Source organism: Tympanuchus pallidicinctus, unplaced genomic scaffold (assembly GCF_026119805.1).
Source record: "Tympanuchus pallidicinctus isolate F22 unplaced genomic scaffold, pur_lepc_1.0 scaffold42, whole genome shotgun sequence".
Classification (NCBI taxonomy): domain Eukaryota; kingdom Metazoa; phylum Chordata; class Aves; order Galliformes; family Phasianidae; genus Tympanuchus; species Tympanuchus pallidicinctus.
The window spans coordinates 269,527-285,287 of NW_026294761.1; the positions used below are offsets into that span (position 1 = coordinate 269,527).

The 15,761-nt window shown below is 49.0% G+C and overlaps 1 protein-coding gene across 2 annotated transcripts; it reads right to left on the reverse strand.

Annotated features, from left to right (window-relative positions):
• Nucleotides 1-229: 229 nt before the first annotated feature.
• Nucleotides 230-15,201, reverse strand: ARHGAP25 (Rho GTPase activating protein 25). Of its 2 annotated transcripts, none has more exons than XM_052701986.1 (11): nucleotides 14,812-15,201; nucleotides 10,931-11,124; nucleotides 8,720-8,789; nucleotides 8,230-8,349; nucleotides 6,983-7,190; nucleotides 5,332-5,464; nucleotides 4,824-4,897; nucleotides 4,180-4,301; nucleotides 3,745-3,950; nucleotides 2,536-3,116; nucleotides 230-1,782 (listed from the first exon to the last, which is right to left on the reverse strand). In XM_052701986.1, the coding sequence occupies exons 1-11, from the start codon at nucleotides 14,870-14,872 to the stop codon at nucleotides 1,572-1,574; spliced, it is 1,980 nt and encodes a 659-aa protein (XP_052557946.1). In that variant the 5' UTR covers nucleotides 14,873-15,201; the 3' UTR covers nucleotides 230-1,571. The 2 variants fall into 2 exon arrangements, with proteins under 2 accessions (XP_052557946.1, XP_052557945.1); XM_052701985.1 differs by having other exon boundaries at nucleotides 8,720-8,807.
• Nucleotides 15,202-15,761: the final 560 nt, after the last annotated feature.

Genomic DNA, 15,761 nt, shown 5'->3' on the forward strand with positions numbered 1-15,761 from the left:
AAGATCACCTGGTCCAACCATCAACCCACTCCACCAGTCTGAGTTCTGAGGTCGGAGTTCTGTTTATGGGTCAGGCTCCTAAATGCAGCTCGACTCTTACACACATTTCCTTCACCTGGATTTTCCAACCATGGCTGAGCAAGGACAGATTCAATACGTGCACTATGTCTGAGCTTGAGCCTGAGGAGTTGTCAGCTTCAGGGCTACAGAACTCCCCCACAGCAAGTGCTATGTACCCAATAATGGCTTTTATTCTCTACAAACACTTGCCCACTCCCATCTTTCTCTTTTCACAGTCTCTTTTTCATCTCTTTCTCTCTTCAGTCCTCTTTTCTTTGCAGATCTCTGCCAAGCAGTTCTGCAGCCTGTCTGGAGCTGAACTTTCACTTCAAGTCCTCAGAAACAGCAATCCATTTGCATTAATTCCATTGTGGTTGGCACAAAAAAATGCATTTAGTCCTACAAGTCTTTGTTGATAACTCCTGCTGATCCCCTTTCTGTACCCTGGCTGGGCCAAGGCTGTGTGTTGTGGGTCACCCTTCTGAATATCAATGAGGTTTCAGGGTCTTGTTCTATTTTTCCTACAACAAAAGCTTCAGCAGCAACGTGGAGACTCAGTGGCAGGCAGTGCAAAAGCAAGCAGCCAAAGCAACACGTTTACAATTAGCCATGTTGATTAGTCCTCATGCCAATGGCAGCAAGTGATGGGCAGAGACCCAGCATCATCACTGGGTTGCAAACCCAGGTTTCCACCGAGGGGCCAAGAGAATCCTGATGAAATAATGAAAGATAGAGAGCTCCATGTACGGGTGTGTGAAACTCCAAAGCCTCAGCAGCGACCATACTGGGTTTATATACATATGGCTGTAAGAATCAGCAAGTTTAAATGCGTGAAGAGCAATTTAACTGAAGAAGTTGTGTTTTTTGTGATTTCACAGCTGGAGCCTTGTTATCAATGAGTCTTGCACAGCACAACAAGGGATGGGGCACGAGGTTTCTTGATGGACACAACAAGCTGTCTGGGCTTCTCTTGCTCTATAAGAGCAATAACCAAGTGCATATGTTGATGCAAATGTCTCGGTTGTGTTGCTGACAGCATTTGCAGCCCAGCTTCCAGGCATGCTGTGAGATGGGCTGTGCCACCCAAGACGTTGGGGGTTTTCCATCTTCTCAGCTCCAGGATTTAGGGATGTTCTGTTCCACTCAGAAGCACTGCTGGTGTCTCCAATACAGAGCCAGCTGGCTGGCAGGAAGGACTCTCATTGCTTTGGGTTTTTTTGTGTGCAAGATGTTCTGATTGAGCAGCATGAGGTATCGGCCTGTTCTACAGGTAACTTGAGCAGCTGAAAGAGGACTTGAAAAAACACACAAGAAAAAGCTAAACAGTATTTTGGAAATTTCCTGTTTCAGAGCATAAACCAGCCTCTAAATTCCAGGCTCCTTCCTCCACACAAGCCCACAGCCAGTCGCAGGGCACTGGACACACAAGTCCCTGACTCAGGTCCTGCTTGGCAATTCCTTTGGATTCGTGCAGCTGCATTTTATGTTTGTGCACAGCTGGACGTCATCTCCTAGTTGGTTTTGGCATCACTTTTGCTCCTGGATTTAGCAATGGTTTTTATCTCCTCCTCAAGCATCTTGTTTTTCTTCTCCAAGTCCTCCTGCAAGCCCTCCATGTTCTTCAGCTTCAGCTCCAGCTCCTCAGACTTCTTCTTCTCCCTTTCAATGTCCTGGTTCAGCCTCACCACTTTGGCCCAAACGTCATAGTTTTCCTTCTCGAGGCTGCAGACAGAAACAGAACACAAAGGTTTGGAGCAGAAGAGAGATGAGAAGTGAGAGTTTGACTCTGCAGAACTCTGACCTCTCTGCTGTTGAGCAGTAAAGCAAGCTAGAGGAGGTGCTGTCCTGATCCCCTGATCATCACTGCGTGCATCACAGTGCAAGAAATCAACATCTGTGGTATATAATGATATGATAACAGTATGTGAAGCTGTAGTTACAGTGATGGCTACAACCATTGGATGCAGTAATAATACTGCATTTGAATTCTGGATAGTGCAATAAGGGCAATGAGGCACTAGCAGAGGTTGCCAGAGATGTGGTGCACGCTGATCCATGGAGACACCCAAAGTCAGGCTAGACATGCTCTGAGCAACTGATCGAGCTGTGGGTGTCGCTGTTCATTGCAGGGGTTTGGAGGAGATGACCTTTTAGGGTCCCTTCCAACTCAAACAGTTCTATGATTCTATAATAGTATAATAATGATACGACTATGTAATTATTGCAAAAATATTATAGTAGCATACAATGATGTAATAAGAACTACAGAATGTCAACAATGCAGTAACACACTACTAAGTCATGAGAGCACAGCACACAGAATTGAATTTGAGATAATGTACTATAATGCTGTATTTTTTCCTTAGTCATTGCAGTTATATGCTGTAGGGTATTGCTAGTAAATAACCCTATGCAGTTCTGCTGCTGCAATAAAGATGTTACCAACCCTTGGAGCAGCGCATGGCAGCACGTTACCTTTTAATCTGCTCCTCGTAAGTCTCTTTTTGCGCATCCATTTCTCTCTGCAGCTTCAGGACCATGTTTTGCAGGGACTCCTTGCTCTCTGGAGCAGACTGGAACACCTCGGAAGGGCTGCTGGCAGGGCTGGTTGGCTCCTGGGGCTGATGGCAGGGGCTGAGGCAGGGCTGGAATTCCTTATCAGAGCAGCTGCTGGCAGGACTGGGGCTGGAGCTGCTGCTTTCCACATGGGAGGTGGGCACGTCATAAGTTGAAGCCCGGTGAAGGTCAAGCAGCTTGAAAAGATCATGAGATAACGTTCTCTTATGTCCTTCAGTGAGCACAGAACGTGGGTTGCTCTGTGTGGAGCCTTTCCAAAAGTCACTGTTAAATACGTCGTTCCTGTCATTGCTGCCTTTCTCCCCTGGAGATGCAGCAGTCAGGAAGGATTTTCTGTTAGGTAAAGTCTGAGTCCTTTTCCTTGCTTGCATTTTCCACATTCCCAGTGTATCTTTGGATGGTTGCACGCCAGTATCTTCGCTGGGTGCACGTGAGCTCACAGCCAGCCCAGGAGCACAGCTGGCACTTGGGTTGTCTTTCTGCAAAACAGAGTGAAAGCATTAGGATCTCTCATTTTGTTTGTGGGCAGTGACTGCAGAGACCTCAATATTGACAAAGGGCACGTTGACTCACACAGCAGGAATGGCCACAGCTTGTCCATAAGAATTGGTATTTATCAGCTGGTAAGGCCCTGGCACTGCTCCCAGAGAAGTTGTGGATGGGCAACCTGATCTGCTTGGGGGCAACCAGTTGAAACTGGCAGGGGTTGAAACTGCGTGGGCTTTGAGGTCTCTCCCAACCCAAGGCACTCCGTGACTCCATTTTGGATTACATTGCGTTTTCCATTAAGAAGAGTTTTCTGCTGAGGTTATTTCCTTCTGACAAAAGACTTTACCCCTCAATGTTTTCACATCACCAACACAAACGGAAAAAGCTTCATCTCTTCTGCCTTTTAACTAAAAAAACTTTAGGTAAAAGAACCATTTTTCCAAGAACAGTAAGTTTTCCAGAGGAAAGAGCTTGTTTTCCAGATCTGTTTCCAGGGATGACAGTTACGGTTCTTTATCCTATAAATAGCAAGGCCTCATATGGCTTGCTGACCTATTTGATCCCACAGTCATTAACCAGCCATTTATTGGGCTCCTGTTTTATTCCCCAAGGACCTACCCTTGCCATTTGCCTTTGGACTGAGCTCTCTGCCCTGGGCAATGTGGAGTCCTCTGCAGAGTCCCAGCCCACGGAGCTGCGCAGGATGGGGGCTTTCTTGTCATTCTGTTGGGTTGTTGGGGAGGGTGGCACGTCCTTGGATGGGGGAAAGAGGTCTGCATGGTTGCTGATCATCACAGTCATCACTTTCTGGATTGGCAGCGTGCCTGGAAGAAATCAGAGACTCTCTGAGTTTCACTTGTTTTTCTAAGTATTTCACACCTCTCTAAGCAAAATTCACCAAATTCCTGAATTGCATGAAATCCTTGGAGGGAATACACAATTCCTTAGGTTAGAAAATATTTAATTTCAGGTTTTTAATTTTCAAGTTTGTGGGTGCAAATTTGTACTTCAGTATACCAAATAGACATCAGTTATTCCAGGAGTCACTTTCACCTCTCATAATAGTTGCAGGATCCTCTATCTTGGGTCTGATGAGGTTCACTCCAATCACTGTTGCCAGGTTATCCACACTCATCTTGTTGACGCGGGAGTTCAGCTGTACTTCATATAGAAACCTATCAGGACCCAAGGGCAAGCATTTCCAATCAGAGAAAGAAGACTGTACAAAAGCCTTAGATACCTTAGATATCCAATCACTCTGTTCTCATCCTCTAATTCCCAAGCATAGAAGAATGTAAGTGCCTTACAAATGTATGCTGGAGCTGGGTCTTGTTGGTGGCAGTAAGAAAACCATCATGTGATGGCCAACACACACCCCAAAAAACAGAAAAAAGGGGGAAAATCCATCCAATATTTAACAACCAGAGAAAAATCACACATCACTCAGAGTGAAAGCTAGCTGCTTCATTATGCAAAGCTTTGTGTTAAAAAAAAGCTATGCTGGTTTATATTCTCAGGAGTTCATAAGTGAGTTTGTATGCATTCACACTCAGATATCTTTGAGATGTTCAGCCCAATGGTGGAAACTCTCAAAAGTCAGGATCTAGTGGCTGATGGGGAGTCAGCCTCAGTCTTTAGGGTGATATTCCTCCTCACCATCTAACTGGAGCTGTTTGTATCTGATGCAAAGGACTGACCTGCAGATGTAGCTGAGAAGGTTGTAGTTGTCTCTGGGAAGAAGAGACAGCTGCTTCAGGAGGTCCTGATGCCCCTAAATGCAAGTTAAGGAACAGCTTTGTGAAGATGCACGGGTGTACATGGGTTGAAGAGAGGCTCTGTGTTGCTCCAGCCATCCCTGTCTGGTGTCACCTCCTGGCATTTGCTTGCAACTGTGGCCATGCCATTTCTTAGGGAGACCCAGCACAGACTGGAGATGCTCTCTGTCTCATTTTCATGCGCATAGGAGCAGTGCCCACGAGTACCTTCTTGCTTTTCCACCCAAACACAGCATTAGGACAGGGCAGCTCTCATTGCATCTCACTCATCTGACTCCCACCCACAACCCTGCTCCCATCCTTGCTGCTACCTGGAGCCTTCCACCGCAGGACAGCAGCTGCAGAAGCTGCTGTCATGCCTTAGATCTGCTATGGAAACCTAAGCTTTGATTTTAAGTCCAGAAGGAGAGAAACGAATGCACTTCTGTACCTTTTTCTGATCCACGTCCAGCATCTGGCCACAGAGCAGGAAATCTTCATACTGTATCCACGGCACAACTGGCTCAGGAAGCTCCCGTAGGTACAGCTTGAACAGAGAGGCCACAGTGTGCACATCCGTGTCCCTGCAAAGCCACAGGTGAGACCCAAACCCAGCCGGCGAGCAATCCCTGCCCTGCTCCATGCTTTGTGTATAGATGCATGAGCTGCAGAACTATAAACAGGGAGCAACAAAAAGCCAGTAGCAGCTCACAGGGCACCCCAAGTCAGGGAATGGCCCCACTTGGCCGAATAATCTGCTTGGTGAAGATTCTCCCTGCTGCACGTCCTCAGCCTGTGTTGAATTTTGCATGCAGACCCAGTCTGCAGGTATTCACACGTTTGGCAGGAGCTCCCCACTCTGCATTGCCTGGGGTTTGGAAGATTAACAGCAATTACTGAAGATGTTCTGCTGGGCCAGATGTTTGCAGCTTTGCATACCATGTAGTTTACATTATGTCAAAAGGATACTGTCAAGACAGTAAGTCTCTCATTTGACCTACCTTGAAGTTGCTTAAACTCTTATAAACCTCTAGCAAAAACCTCCCAGGTCATTTATTTTTAGGATTGGTTGAGGTTTTTAAACGAACCCACAGAATCACAGAGGAATTTTTTCAGAGCCATATTTTTGTAGGGCCTACCAATAGATATCCTGGATGCCCGGGCTTTACCAACAGTTTTCCAAGGTTCCCCCCGCAGTCATGCTGTGCTTTGTGTGTGCCAGTGCAAACCCAAACTGGCTGCAAACCCAGCACCTTGCAGTATTCACCTTTCTGGAAACCCCTTTACTGGCCTTGCTGAAGATATATTTTATGTGAAGTGCACAGGAGGTGCTGCAGTGATGCTCATCTGAGCCCTGTAGGGTTAACGCGGCAGGGTACGAGGAGCAGTGCCAACTTCCCTTGCTGCAAAACACCATTATGCAAAAAAATAAAAGCTTCACCTTCCTATGACCCCCCTACAGGTTGTAACAGGACACAGTGTGTTGGGGACATAGAAGGCAAGAAATATTCAGCTGCAAAATAAAGGGCTGGGATTGTTATGCTTCGAAAGCAGCAAACACCTCTCCCCAGAGACTCCCTGGGGGTTATAGGCACACCAGGGGGCTCTCTTGGCTTTAGGGGATTTGCTTTTCCTTCTCAGCCCAGCAGAGGAAGGGAATTGGGAGGAGGCAGCTGTTGAGCAGCCAAAATCCCTCTCTTATTTCTCTGTGGGAAAAGCAGCCAATGGGCTGTCAGGGTAAGAAATTACTTCTGTGAGGTTTAGGGTATTCTCTGAACATATTTGCACTTCTCTTCTTGCTCTTCTTTCCCCAAACCTCTGTCCTTAGCTGATGTGCTTTGTAAGCTCTTCCCTTTGCCTTCTTTGCTGTCTGGAACAACACTCATTGTGTGGATCTCTGGTGCCCCCAAACTCCTCCCACAGATGCATCTCTCATAATAACCCTTTCGAAGGGTTTCTGCTGAGCCCCTCTCTGTGTGCTGAACCCTTCTGCTGGCCCCAAGTCTCCATCAGTGCACTGCTGAGTTCCTGCAGGGGGGAGAGGCCACTTTTCCCCAGATTTTGGTGTGCAAGCCGAGCAGAAAATAGGGAATCAACATTACCTGTCAAATGATGGCCTTTCCCCAGCATCAAAGGCATCCCTGAGCTGCTTCACCAGGTTGTCCTGGCCGGGGAGGCGGAAGATGCCCTCTTCATTCACCCCGTGCTCCCGGATGAACTCGGCACATTTCTGCACCAGGATGGGCACCTGGTGCTGCCCAAACTTCTGCTCGTAGGCCATGGTCTCTGCCAAGCGTTGGCCAAACACCGCTAGGAAGAAGACACTGGGGTTAGAGGAGCCCAACAGCTTTGCTTGAGGTGCTCAGCGCTATGTGCAAAAGGGACAGCAGCACTTCTTCCTAAAAGTGAGAGCTCCCAAAAGCTGTGCAAGCTGAGGTGCGAAGGGAACTGCTCCCAGAGAAATAATAGCAAAATGGGACATCCTCCAAACAATTATATTCCCAAAATGATTAAACTGTATAATTATGGAATTATTAAGGTTGCAAAGACCACCAGGGTCTCCAAGTCCAACCCCAGCCCATCCCCATTGTTGACCATGTCCCCACATGCCACATCTCCACAGCTCCTGACCACCTCCCTGGGCAGCCTGTGCCAGTGCCCTGCCACTCTTTTAGAGAAGAAATTGTTCCTGACACCCAACCTGAACCTCCCCTTTCCCTCTCAGTGCACTGAAGAGTGGCTGGAGTGAGCTTTGCTGCTTCTTTTGTGGGCATTGCCCACGGTGGCAATTTCAAGGTGTGTTCTTCTGATGGGTTTTGTCTGATCCCTTCCTAACCACGAGTGGGGATCTATCACATGGGGCAGGTGATGGTGTGCCCAAGGCAGAGTCTGCAGAGAGAATGGAGGAAGGAGGACCAGGCAGAGAAAGGCAAAGGGAAAAGCAAAGAAGGAAAAGTGGCAGGGAGAAGGTGAGACTTTTTTTCAGTGCCTTATCAATGATTCATTGAATTCACTGAACCATAGAATGGATTGAGTGGGAAGGGGAGCTAGGAATAGGATCCTTCAGTAGGAAGGAATTGGAGTTGTTCTCAAGAATGACAATTTCTGGAGTCAACAGAGCAATGAAGAGGCTCCCAAAAGAGGTTGAAAGCAGCAGGGAAATCTGATGGCCATTTGCTTAACTCTGCAGCAGACCAACACCATGAGGTCCAGCCTCAAGGAAGGTCTCTAAAGCATTGCATGTCCCATTTTCTTGGAATTAGGAGCCCAGCTTTGAAACCCTTGCTCAGCATGGAGTGTGAGATGCTATGAAACCACCCCTCCAAGGGCTGATCCCACTGCCTGTTACCTCCTGAGGTTGAACCCAGCACCCGTCGGATGGATTTAACCCATTCCTCCATGTCGGACTGGGAGCTGGCCATGAGCACACAGGTATCCTGCCCAGCCCGGCTCTGGTCTCCAGAGAGCCCTGCAGAAAGCATTTATAGACCATGTATAGTGAAGGTTGGAGTAGGAATGGCAAATTCTTCTTGTCTTTGCTGAATATTTTTGGCTCCCGGTTTCCCTAATAACATCTGCTTGGCTAAGAAAGGAAGCAGCTCTCTAATGTTTCAGCCTCGCCGAAGCTTTAAGAAGGGAACAGAAAGTGCTTAATGTGACAACATGGGATGTTCCAGCACATGGATGTTGAAAGGAAGACATTGTTTTTTTATGCAGTGCTGGGGGAGGTGTTGAAAAGAAATGGGAGGAAAAGGGCAGGCACAATGACCTGCCCAAATGGTTTGGGGCCATCAGTCCATCCCAAAAGCATGCAATGAAACAGAAGGAAGCATTCTCACCTGGGATAATTTCAAAGATAAATTTCCCTCCTTCCTCTGGGTTGCCAGCCACCTCCTTGATGGTGCTTCCCTGGAGAGACAGGCAGCCCTAGGACCAAGCAGAGCAGGAGCTGCCAATCCCCACGTCCCACCTCTGAGAGGTGACACGAGGTAGTGTCAGTCCTGGGCATCAGACTCCCTTGTTTGAGACAGATTGCAGAAACTGAGTTTTTCATTGCAGTTTTTCTCATTAAAAATAAATGTGTGTATATATATCTATATATATAATCATTAAGGTTGGAAGAAAACACAAGATCATCCAGTCCAACCCCAACAAACCCCCACCATGCCCACTAAACCACGTCCCCAAGTGCCACATCTACTCTTTTCCTGAACATCTCCTGGGATGGCAACTCCTTTATATATACATATATATATCCTCAAAATAACTTCATAAAGGATGCATATATATATATATAAATACATATGTGTGTATCTCCTAAAAATGACTTCAAGCAATAACTCCTTAAATGCCAGTTTTTCTGTTGAAGTTATTTTCAGAATGAGAACACTGTTTGATTTCCTCTTTTGTTTTTTCCTCCCCTCTCATGTTTTCCTCCTTTCTCATGTTTTTTTAACCCCTGTTGGGGATAGAGGAAGAAAGTGCAAAGGAGAAGGGACGTGACAGTGCATAGAGAGCCTCTTTTTGCTGCACTGGAACAGGAAATTTCTTCATGAAACTCAGTGCCACTTAAAAACAAAACAGAAAAAGTTTACAGGAGAGGGGCAGAGAAAAAAGAAGAAAATTGAGAAAAAGAAAGGAAAAAAAAGAAAAGCAAAGCAGAAAGCAGCTGTTTCCTTTGGTTCTTCCTTTCACAAATGAACAGAGCCAACAGCTTGGTCACTGTGGGAGGGGATGGGTGGGGAGCAGACAAGGCGCGTGGGATGAAGTGGGTGTATGAGTCAGCATTAGCAGCCTACAGGGACAGAAATAGTGATGTTTCTCCCTAATTTCAGGCTTCTGAAAGCTGTTGGGTTCCTATGGGCAGCGAGGATCATCAGCTCTCCAAGAGCCCCAGACGTGATGGCATTAAGCTGAATGTTGGAGGGAACAGTTTGAAGCGAGGTGTGCTGATGGGGAGGGCTGCTGAAAGCAGCAATCAGCTTTGATACAGCACTTTCAGTTTCTACATTTCTATTTAGAGCTGGGGAAACAGCTCCTCCCAAACACCTCTGAGAGGGGAAAAAGCCATAAACAGGGTATCTGTCCCATCACCTCTGCCCCTTGTTTCACCCCAGGCTCTGCTGATCATTTTCCCCTTTGGAATTGTGTTAGCTTGGAATCGTTTTTGCTGCTGGCGCCAGTTTGCACACTGAACATCTTTTCTGGCAAAAAGGAGGCTCTTTCCCCCAGCACAAGCAAAAGATGGTGGTGAAAATTCGCACAGTGTGGAGAACACGGTTGAAATTATCCACAAACATCGGGAAAAAAAGCTGATTTCCTCCCAGCAATTGTATTCCAACACATCCCCTGAGCAATGGTTTGGGTGGGTGCCACAGAGGGTTCATCACAGCCCCAAAAGAGACCCAAACACTGGTGTGGCTGGCAAGGCTGGGGACATTGGGTACAGACACCTAAATCGTGCCGCAGTAGGGATTGCAGGCATTGTGCACAGGGTTATGTGCATGTGATCTCTTGGAGATCCAAAAACCATCCAAACACAGCAACTTTCTAGCTCTGAAAGGAGCAGGCAGTGGACAGGTTTCCTGCAGCTGTGCAGGGTGGAAGAGGGCCAGGGAACAAACCCCATCCACGTGGCCGAACCCCCTGCCAGGATAGGATGTGAACTGAAGGGCTGGAGAAAGATTTCCTTTCCTCATCTCTCTCCTCAGAGGAGCCCCTCACTCCATCTCCCACCCCAGCCACGAGGTCTGTCAGGGCTGTCTCAAGACCAAAAGATTGCTTGCTTTCTCCTACAAGCACCCCATGAGATGGGTTCAATCTCACGTGCCCTATGTGCTCATCCCAAACACAGCGCTGCCACGTCTCCCTGGCCTACGTCTGTTGTCCTGGAGGACAGGCGATGCCTGTGGGCACCATACAAATTTCAGCACATGGGCAAAGATCCTTATGAGGATATCCCATCATTGTTCCCACCCCAAGGCAACAGACCCTCTTTAAAACCAAACTCCAGCCCCATCCCCAAAGAGCAAAGCAAGTCCCCAGCCTACCTGCGGCTTGGTGTCATCCTCATCCTTGTAGTAGTAGAGCTGTTGGCCCCGCAGCACGAAGTAGCGCTGCTGCCAGTTCTTGACGATGGAGCGCTGCTTCTTCAGCCAACCCAGCTTCAGTGGCCGCTCCATGGCGCTGGGGGGGCCAGGCTGGGGGGTCACGGCCTCACTGCTCATCACACTCCTGGAGCGGGCTGTGGGGATGGGGACAGGATTGGGGGATGAGGGGATGGAGGGGATGGAGGCGATGGAGGCACCAGCCCAATTCAAGCAGCGGGAGCTCTCAGCCCCTCTGCTTGCACCCAGCAAACTGGCTGGCTAATTGTAAAGGAAGTGGCTGCAGTATCTATCAGCCCGTGCTTCCTTTTTCCTGCGTGGGAGTCATTGTCTTGCAAGCGAGAAGAAAATCATAAGCTTTTTCTTTTTTTCTCTCTTTTTTTTTCTTTCTCCCTAATGGCAGTGTGTGTTTTCTTATCCCCACCCCAAACAGGCTGCAGCTGTGAGATCAGAGTGATCCAGCCTGGCCCAAAAAAATGCAAACCAGCAACAAAACTGCCTGGAAAATGAAGTTTTGCCTTTTGTATGATGTTGCTAAAGGGGATGATCTCCTGCAGTGAGACTGGAAATTTCCAAGGCTGGAAGGGGGGATTTGCTGCTGTCCCATCTCCTACTGCAGTGCCCCCATCTCCTATTGCATGGATGTTTCCCATACATCTTGTGCCATGGATCAGCACATGGCCCCTCTATAAAAGCTTCTTATTTTTGCTAGCAAATGCCTCAGGAAGAATCATTTCTGGCAGGGTTTTACTCTGCACTGTAGGACCCCAGTGCCCACCCAGCCATGTGGGGGGAGCATTTAGGATAGAACCAAGTGTGTGACTGCAGGGGAATTCAATTTCTCTGCTCTGCACATGGTGACTTCTGACATCTCCCCTGCTAAAGCTAATGGTGATGGTGATAAAGGGAAGCTGTGGCTGAGCCAGTGCTCTGAACCCAAGTGTATGCTTTTCCCCTTGAGTTGGTCAGCAGAGCTGCAAAAGCAAGAGCTGCCAGTGCTGGGGGATTCCTTGGCCTTGTGCAAAAGATAAGCTTTAAAAAATGGAAAATTAACACTTAGCCGTTGCAGCCTGGTGGTATTTGGGATTGCACCTACATAGGCACCTGTGAGGAGCATGAAGCTGCAAAATATTTTGCATTTATCACTGTGTGGTTAGCAAATCCATCAGGGATGATGCAGATCAGGATTGTGCCCTACTTCCCCTTCCAAAATCCCCTGGAGCAAGAAGCTCCACTGAGTTCTGCAGTCATCCTCCAGAGCTCAGCATGGATGGGGCACTCCAAGCTCACCACAGTATTGCAAACCCATTTCCAAAGAAGCATGGTGAATCTAAACATCAGCATCCAATGCTTGGTGAAGGTGCCGCTCATATCTCATTGGGTGCTGACGTGGGACACTGTGAGCAGGGACCTTTGAAAGGGATTTGCCACCCTCACCTGGGCAATGAGTTTTGGGTCCATGCTCACAGCTGAGCTGATAGGAATTTGGGGTGCAGTGGTGTTCAGGGTGATGCTGTTATCCCAACTGAGCTGTCTCCATCCGCCAGCTCTATTAATCTTCCCCAGCTCAGGTACTGCATTGACATGCAGCTTGCAAGGAAAAATCATCTCTTTTATGAAGTAGGGAACTTTTGATTACCCTTTTTTTGATGATTTCAATCTCTCGGCTCATCACCACAGCATCAGTGCTCTGCTCTGCGTCAAGGCAGTGACCTTGCTGCTGCTGCTACACTGCTTAAATTGCTGAGCTAAAATTGCCCAGACCTTGCTGGAGATACAATTTGTTCCTATTTTCATCCTTCTTCCCTGATGCAGACAGAACAGTGCAGTACACTGTGTTCCCTTTGCTTTCTCATCAGCTCTTCCTAAACACCAGTCATGCTATCATGTGTGGCCCTGCCATGATCCCTCACATACGTGAGCATGATGCATGCAGGTGTATTTTCGCTCTGCCTGTGCTCTGGGCTGACTTAAGTACAAAAGAGAGCTTTGCAGGCTTGTTTGTACCCACCGCAGGGTTCACACAGAGGTGTGCAATGGGAGCTGCTGCGGAGAGCTTGGCTTTGCAAGCAGTGTTGCTATTTTTTGCCCAGTAGAAAGTCCTCTGTTTAAACAAAACCAGAGATACCGGGGCTGTGGGTCCCTCACTGACCACTTTTCCATATTTCTATCTCCTGTGGTCAGCACTGAAGATCTCACGTGGGGTTGAGGTAAAGTTATTCCCAAGGTGGCTCAGCGTTTGCAGCCCTTCATCCCTGGTAGGAAAGAGTTTGCTGAGAGCAAACACTGCGCTCCCCAAAGCATTTCCTGCAGTAACCGCCTCCGAAGCTGAATGTTTCCCCCAGAACAGCCTCTCTCCTCCTCCAGCCCTGGGCACTGCAGAGAGGAGCTCTGCCAAAGTGCCATTTGCAGGGGGCATTGCAGCAGGTGCCACTGCGGTACCGCATCACCATTGGTCCCTGCTCCAAATCCTCATCTCGTGCAAGCATTCCCATTGGAGGGAATGTTGGGGACGTGCAATGAAACCCAGCAGAAGCAAACATTCTACAGTAGGTTTTACAATGAGAATTGCAAACGAAGCTTTCTCTTTCATGGAAATAAACTGTGTGTGTTCATCTCAGCATGGGGAAGCACACAGCACTCAGCACTCAGCACTCCGTCCCAGGGCTCTCAAAGCTGTGGTCACCACTGGTGACATGCAGAGGGAAGTGCACAGAGCCAGGAGGATCCAGCAAAGGCAATGGTGACTCATTTGAGATGATTTTCCACCCGTGAGTCACATCCCTGCAGACAGAGGAGCAGGCACCCCAAAGTGCGATGAGAGTCACTGCAAGGAGCTGAGCTCTCAAGGTCCTGCACACACACCTCGTGTTGCAGTGCACCTTTAGGTGACCAGGGCCATGTGCAGAGCAATGCTTGGCAGCCTCAGCCAAAGAGGCTTCAGATAAAAGTCCCAACAGCCTTTGCAAGAAAACAGAGCCAAGATGAGCTTGCAAGCTGATGTGCAATCTGGGAGGAACTCAGAACTGCAGAGACTGCTTGGCTAATGAAACTACCAAAGCGCACCTTGGCCATGTTTTGGCACCATTAAGAACCTTTGCTTTGCTGCCTGCACACACTCATGAATTCCTTCTTCACCTCTAAACTCTTCTCCTTGGCTGTTTGACCCAAATGCTGTGATATTTTGGCCATACAGCCCAACATGGGGGGCTCTTCCTCCTGAGGAAAAATCCTCAGAATATTTCAAAGTGGTTTTCGTGCTGCAATGGATCTCACAGTGGATGGGAGCTGTGCAAAGCCTGGGAGCAGTCAGGAAAGTATTCAGCAAAGCCACACGGGGCTTTTCACCTCTGGTGAGAGGAAATTGGTGACGTCAGGTGGGAGAAGAAACCTGAGAAAGAGCGAGGATGCTTCCTCCACCTGCACCGCTCCACCTCCTGCAAGACCTGCTCAGCAAAACGAGCAAATGGGCTTTGAGCAAAAGGAGCAAATGGCTCAAAACCTGTATTTCCAGTGGGCAGCAGCTCCATGCTGCCAGTCCCTCTGTCCCCAACCCCATAGGGCCACCCCAGTTGTGTTCCCACTGCACAGCAGTGCAGCTTTGCAAAGCAATTCTTGCAAAGAGATTCTTGCAAAGCATTTCTCGCCGATCATTTGCAAACCATGTGCTGTCTCCAACACAGCCACCAGGGCCACGTCCGCATGCCGACACCCAGAAGGGGTTTTGGTTTGGGCTGCAGCTGCAATGGCTGCAGGGCTTGAACGCAAGCACCCCGCAGACCTCAAAAAGGCTGAAGAATGGCAGAAAGAAGCACTCACGGTACCTATTTTGGCAGCATCCATTTTCAGGTGGAAATCCCAGTTCCGTGGCAGCTTGAGGGACATTGTGGATCAGAAAGGGTTTGGCGTTGGGTCTCCGGGGGGGGGCAGCTTAGGAGAAGTGCTGAAGAGGAGCTCGGATGGCCCCGTGGCTCCCCTTTGCCAGGGGTCTGATCCCCCAACGCAGCGCGAGGGCCCGCTGACGGCTGCTTTGCCAACCTACTTCCTCCTCCCTCCTCTGCAAGCAACCCCATAAAAGTCCTTTCCTGCCCCGCCAAGCTCTTGCCTTGCTTCCCCCTCTTGCCAAGGCACTGCTTTTGCCTTAATTTTTGCTCCACTTTGCGTGGGGACGCAGTGCTGTGGCCCCAACCCGCACCAGGAGCCCAGGGCTGCAGTTGGCTGAATTTGGGGAAGTGGCTGAACTCGGCGCAGCAGCAAAGCCCAGCACAGGGAAATGCTGGGCAGCAGAGCAAAGCAACCCACAGCTGCAGAATAGCATCCTTCAATGTCTGACTGCATCCCCAGGTGACAAGAGGGTCATTTCCCTGGAGGTGCCCCAAGGCTGCGGATGGAGCCCCGAGCATGCTGAGCTGGTGGGGGGAATCAGCCCACGGCAGGAGGTGAGGCTGGGTGGGCTGTAAGGTCCCTTCCAACCCAACCATGCTGTGGTTCTATGACTCAAAGGTGGTTTAGGGTTTTTGCACCTGGTTTGCAACAGTGGTGCCTGCAAAATGGAGCTGGTGCTTGGGGAAACGCTGTGGGTGTTGGGGCAGAAGAGGATGATGAGGGGCTGCAACCTCCATCTCCTCCTGTATGGGGCCCTGTAAGAGGGGGAAGTTGCCCCAAGGAGAAGCAGAACGAGCAGCGTGGGGAGCTGGGGTGAAAGAGGATGCAGCCATCAGTTCTGTGCTGTCACATCCCCATTGGCCCACCCAGGGTGCACTGAGCTGCACAC

Coding starts and splice junctions, on each gene's coding strand:
- ARHGAP25 (XM_052701985.1), bottom strand. CDS start 14,872: ATGTCCCTCAAGCTGCCACGGAACTGGGATTTCCACCTGAAAATGGAT. Junction 8,808..10,930: donor AGGATGACACCAAGCCGCAG/GTAGGCTGGGGA, acceptor GCTTGGTCCTAG/GGCTGCCTGTCTCTCCAGGG. Junction 4,302..4,823: donor CTTCTCAGCTACATCTGCAG/GTCAGTCCTTTG, acceptor GGGTCCTGATAG/GTTTCTATATGAAGTACAGC.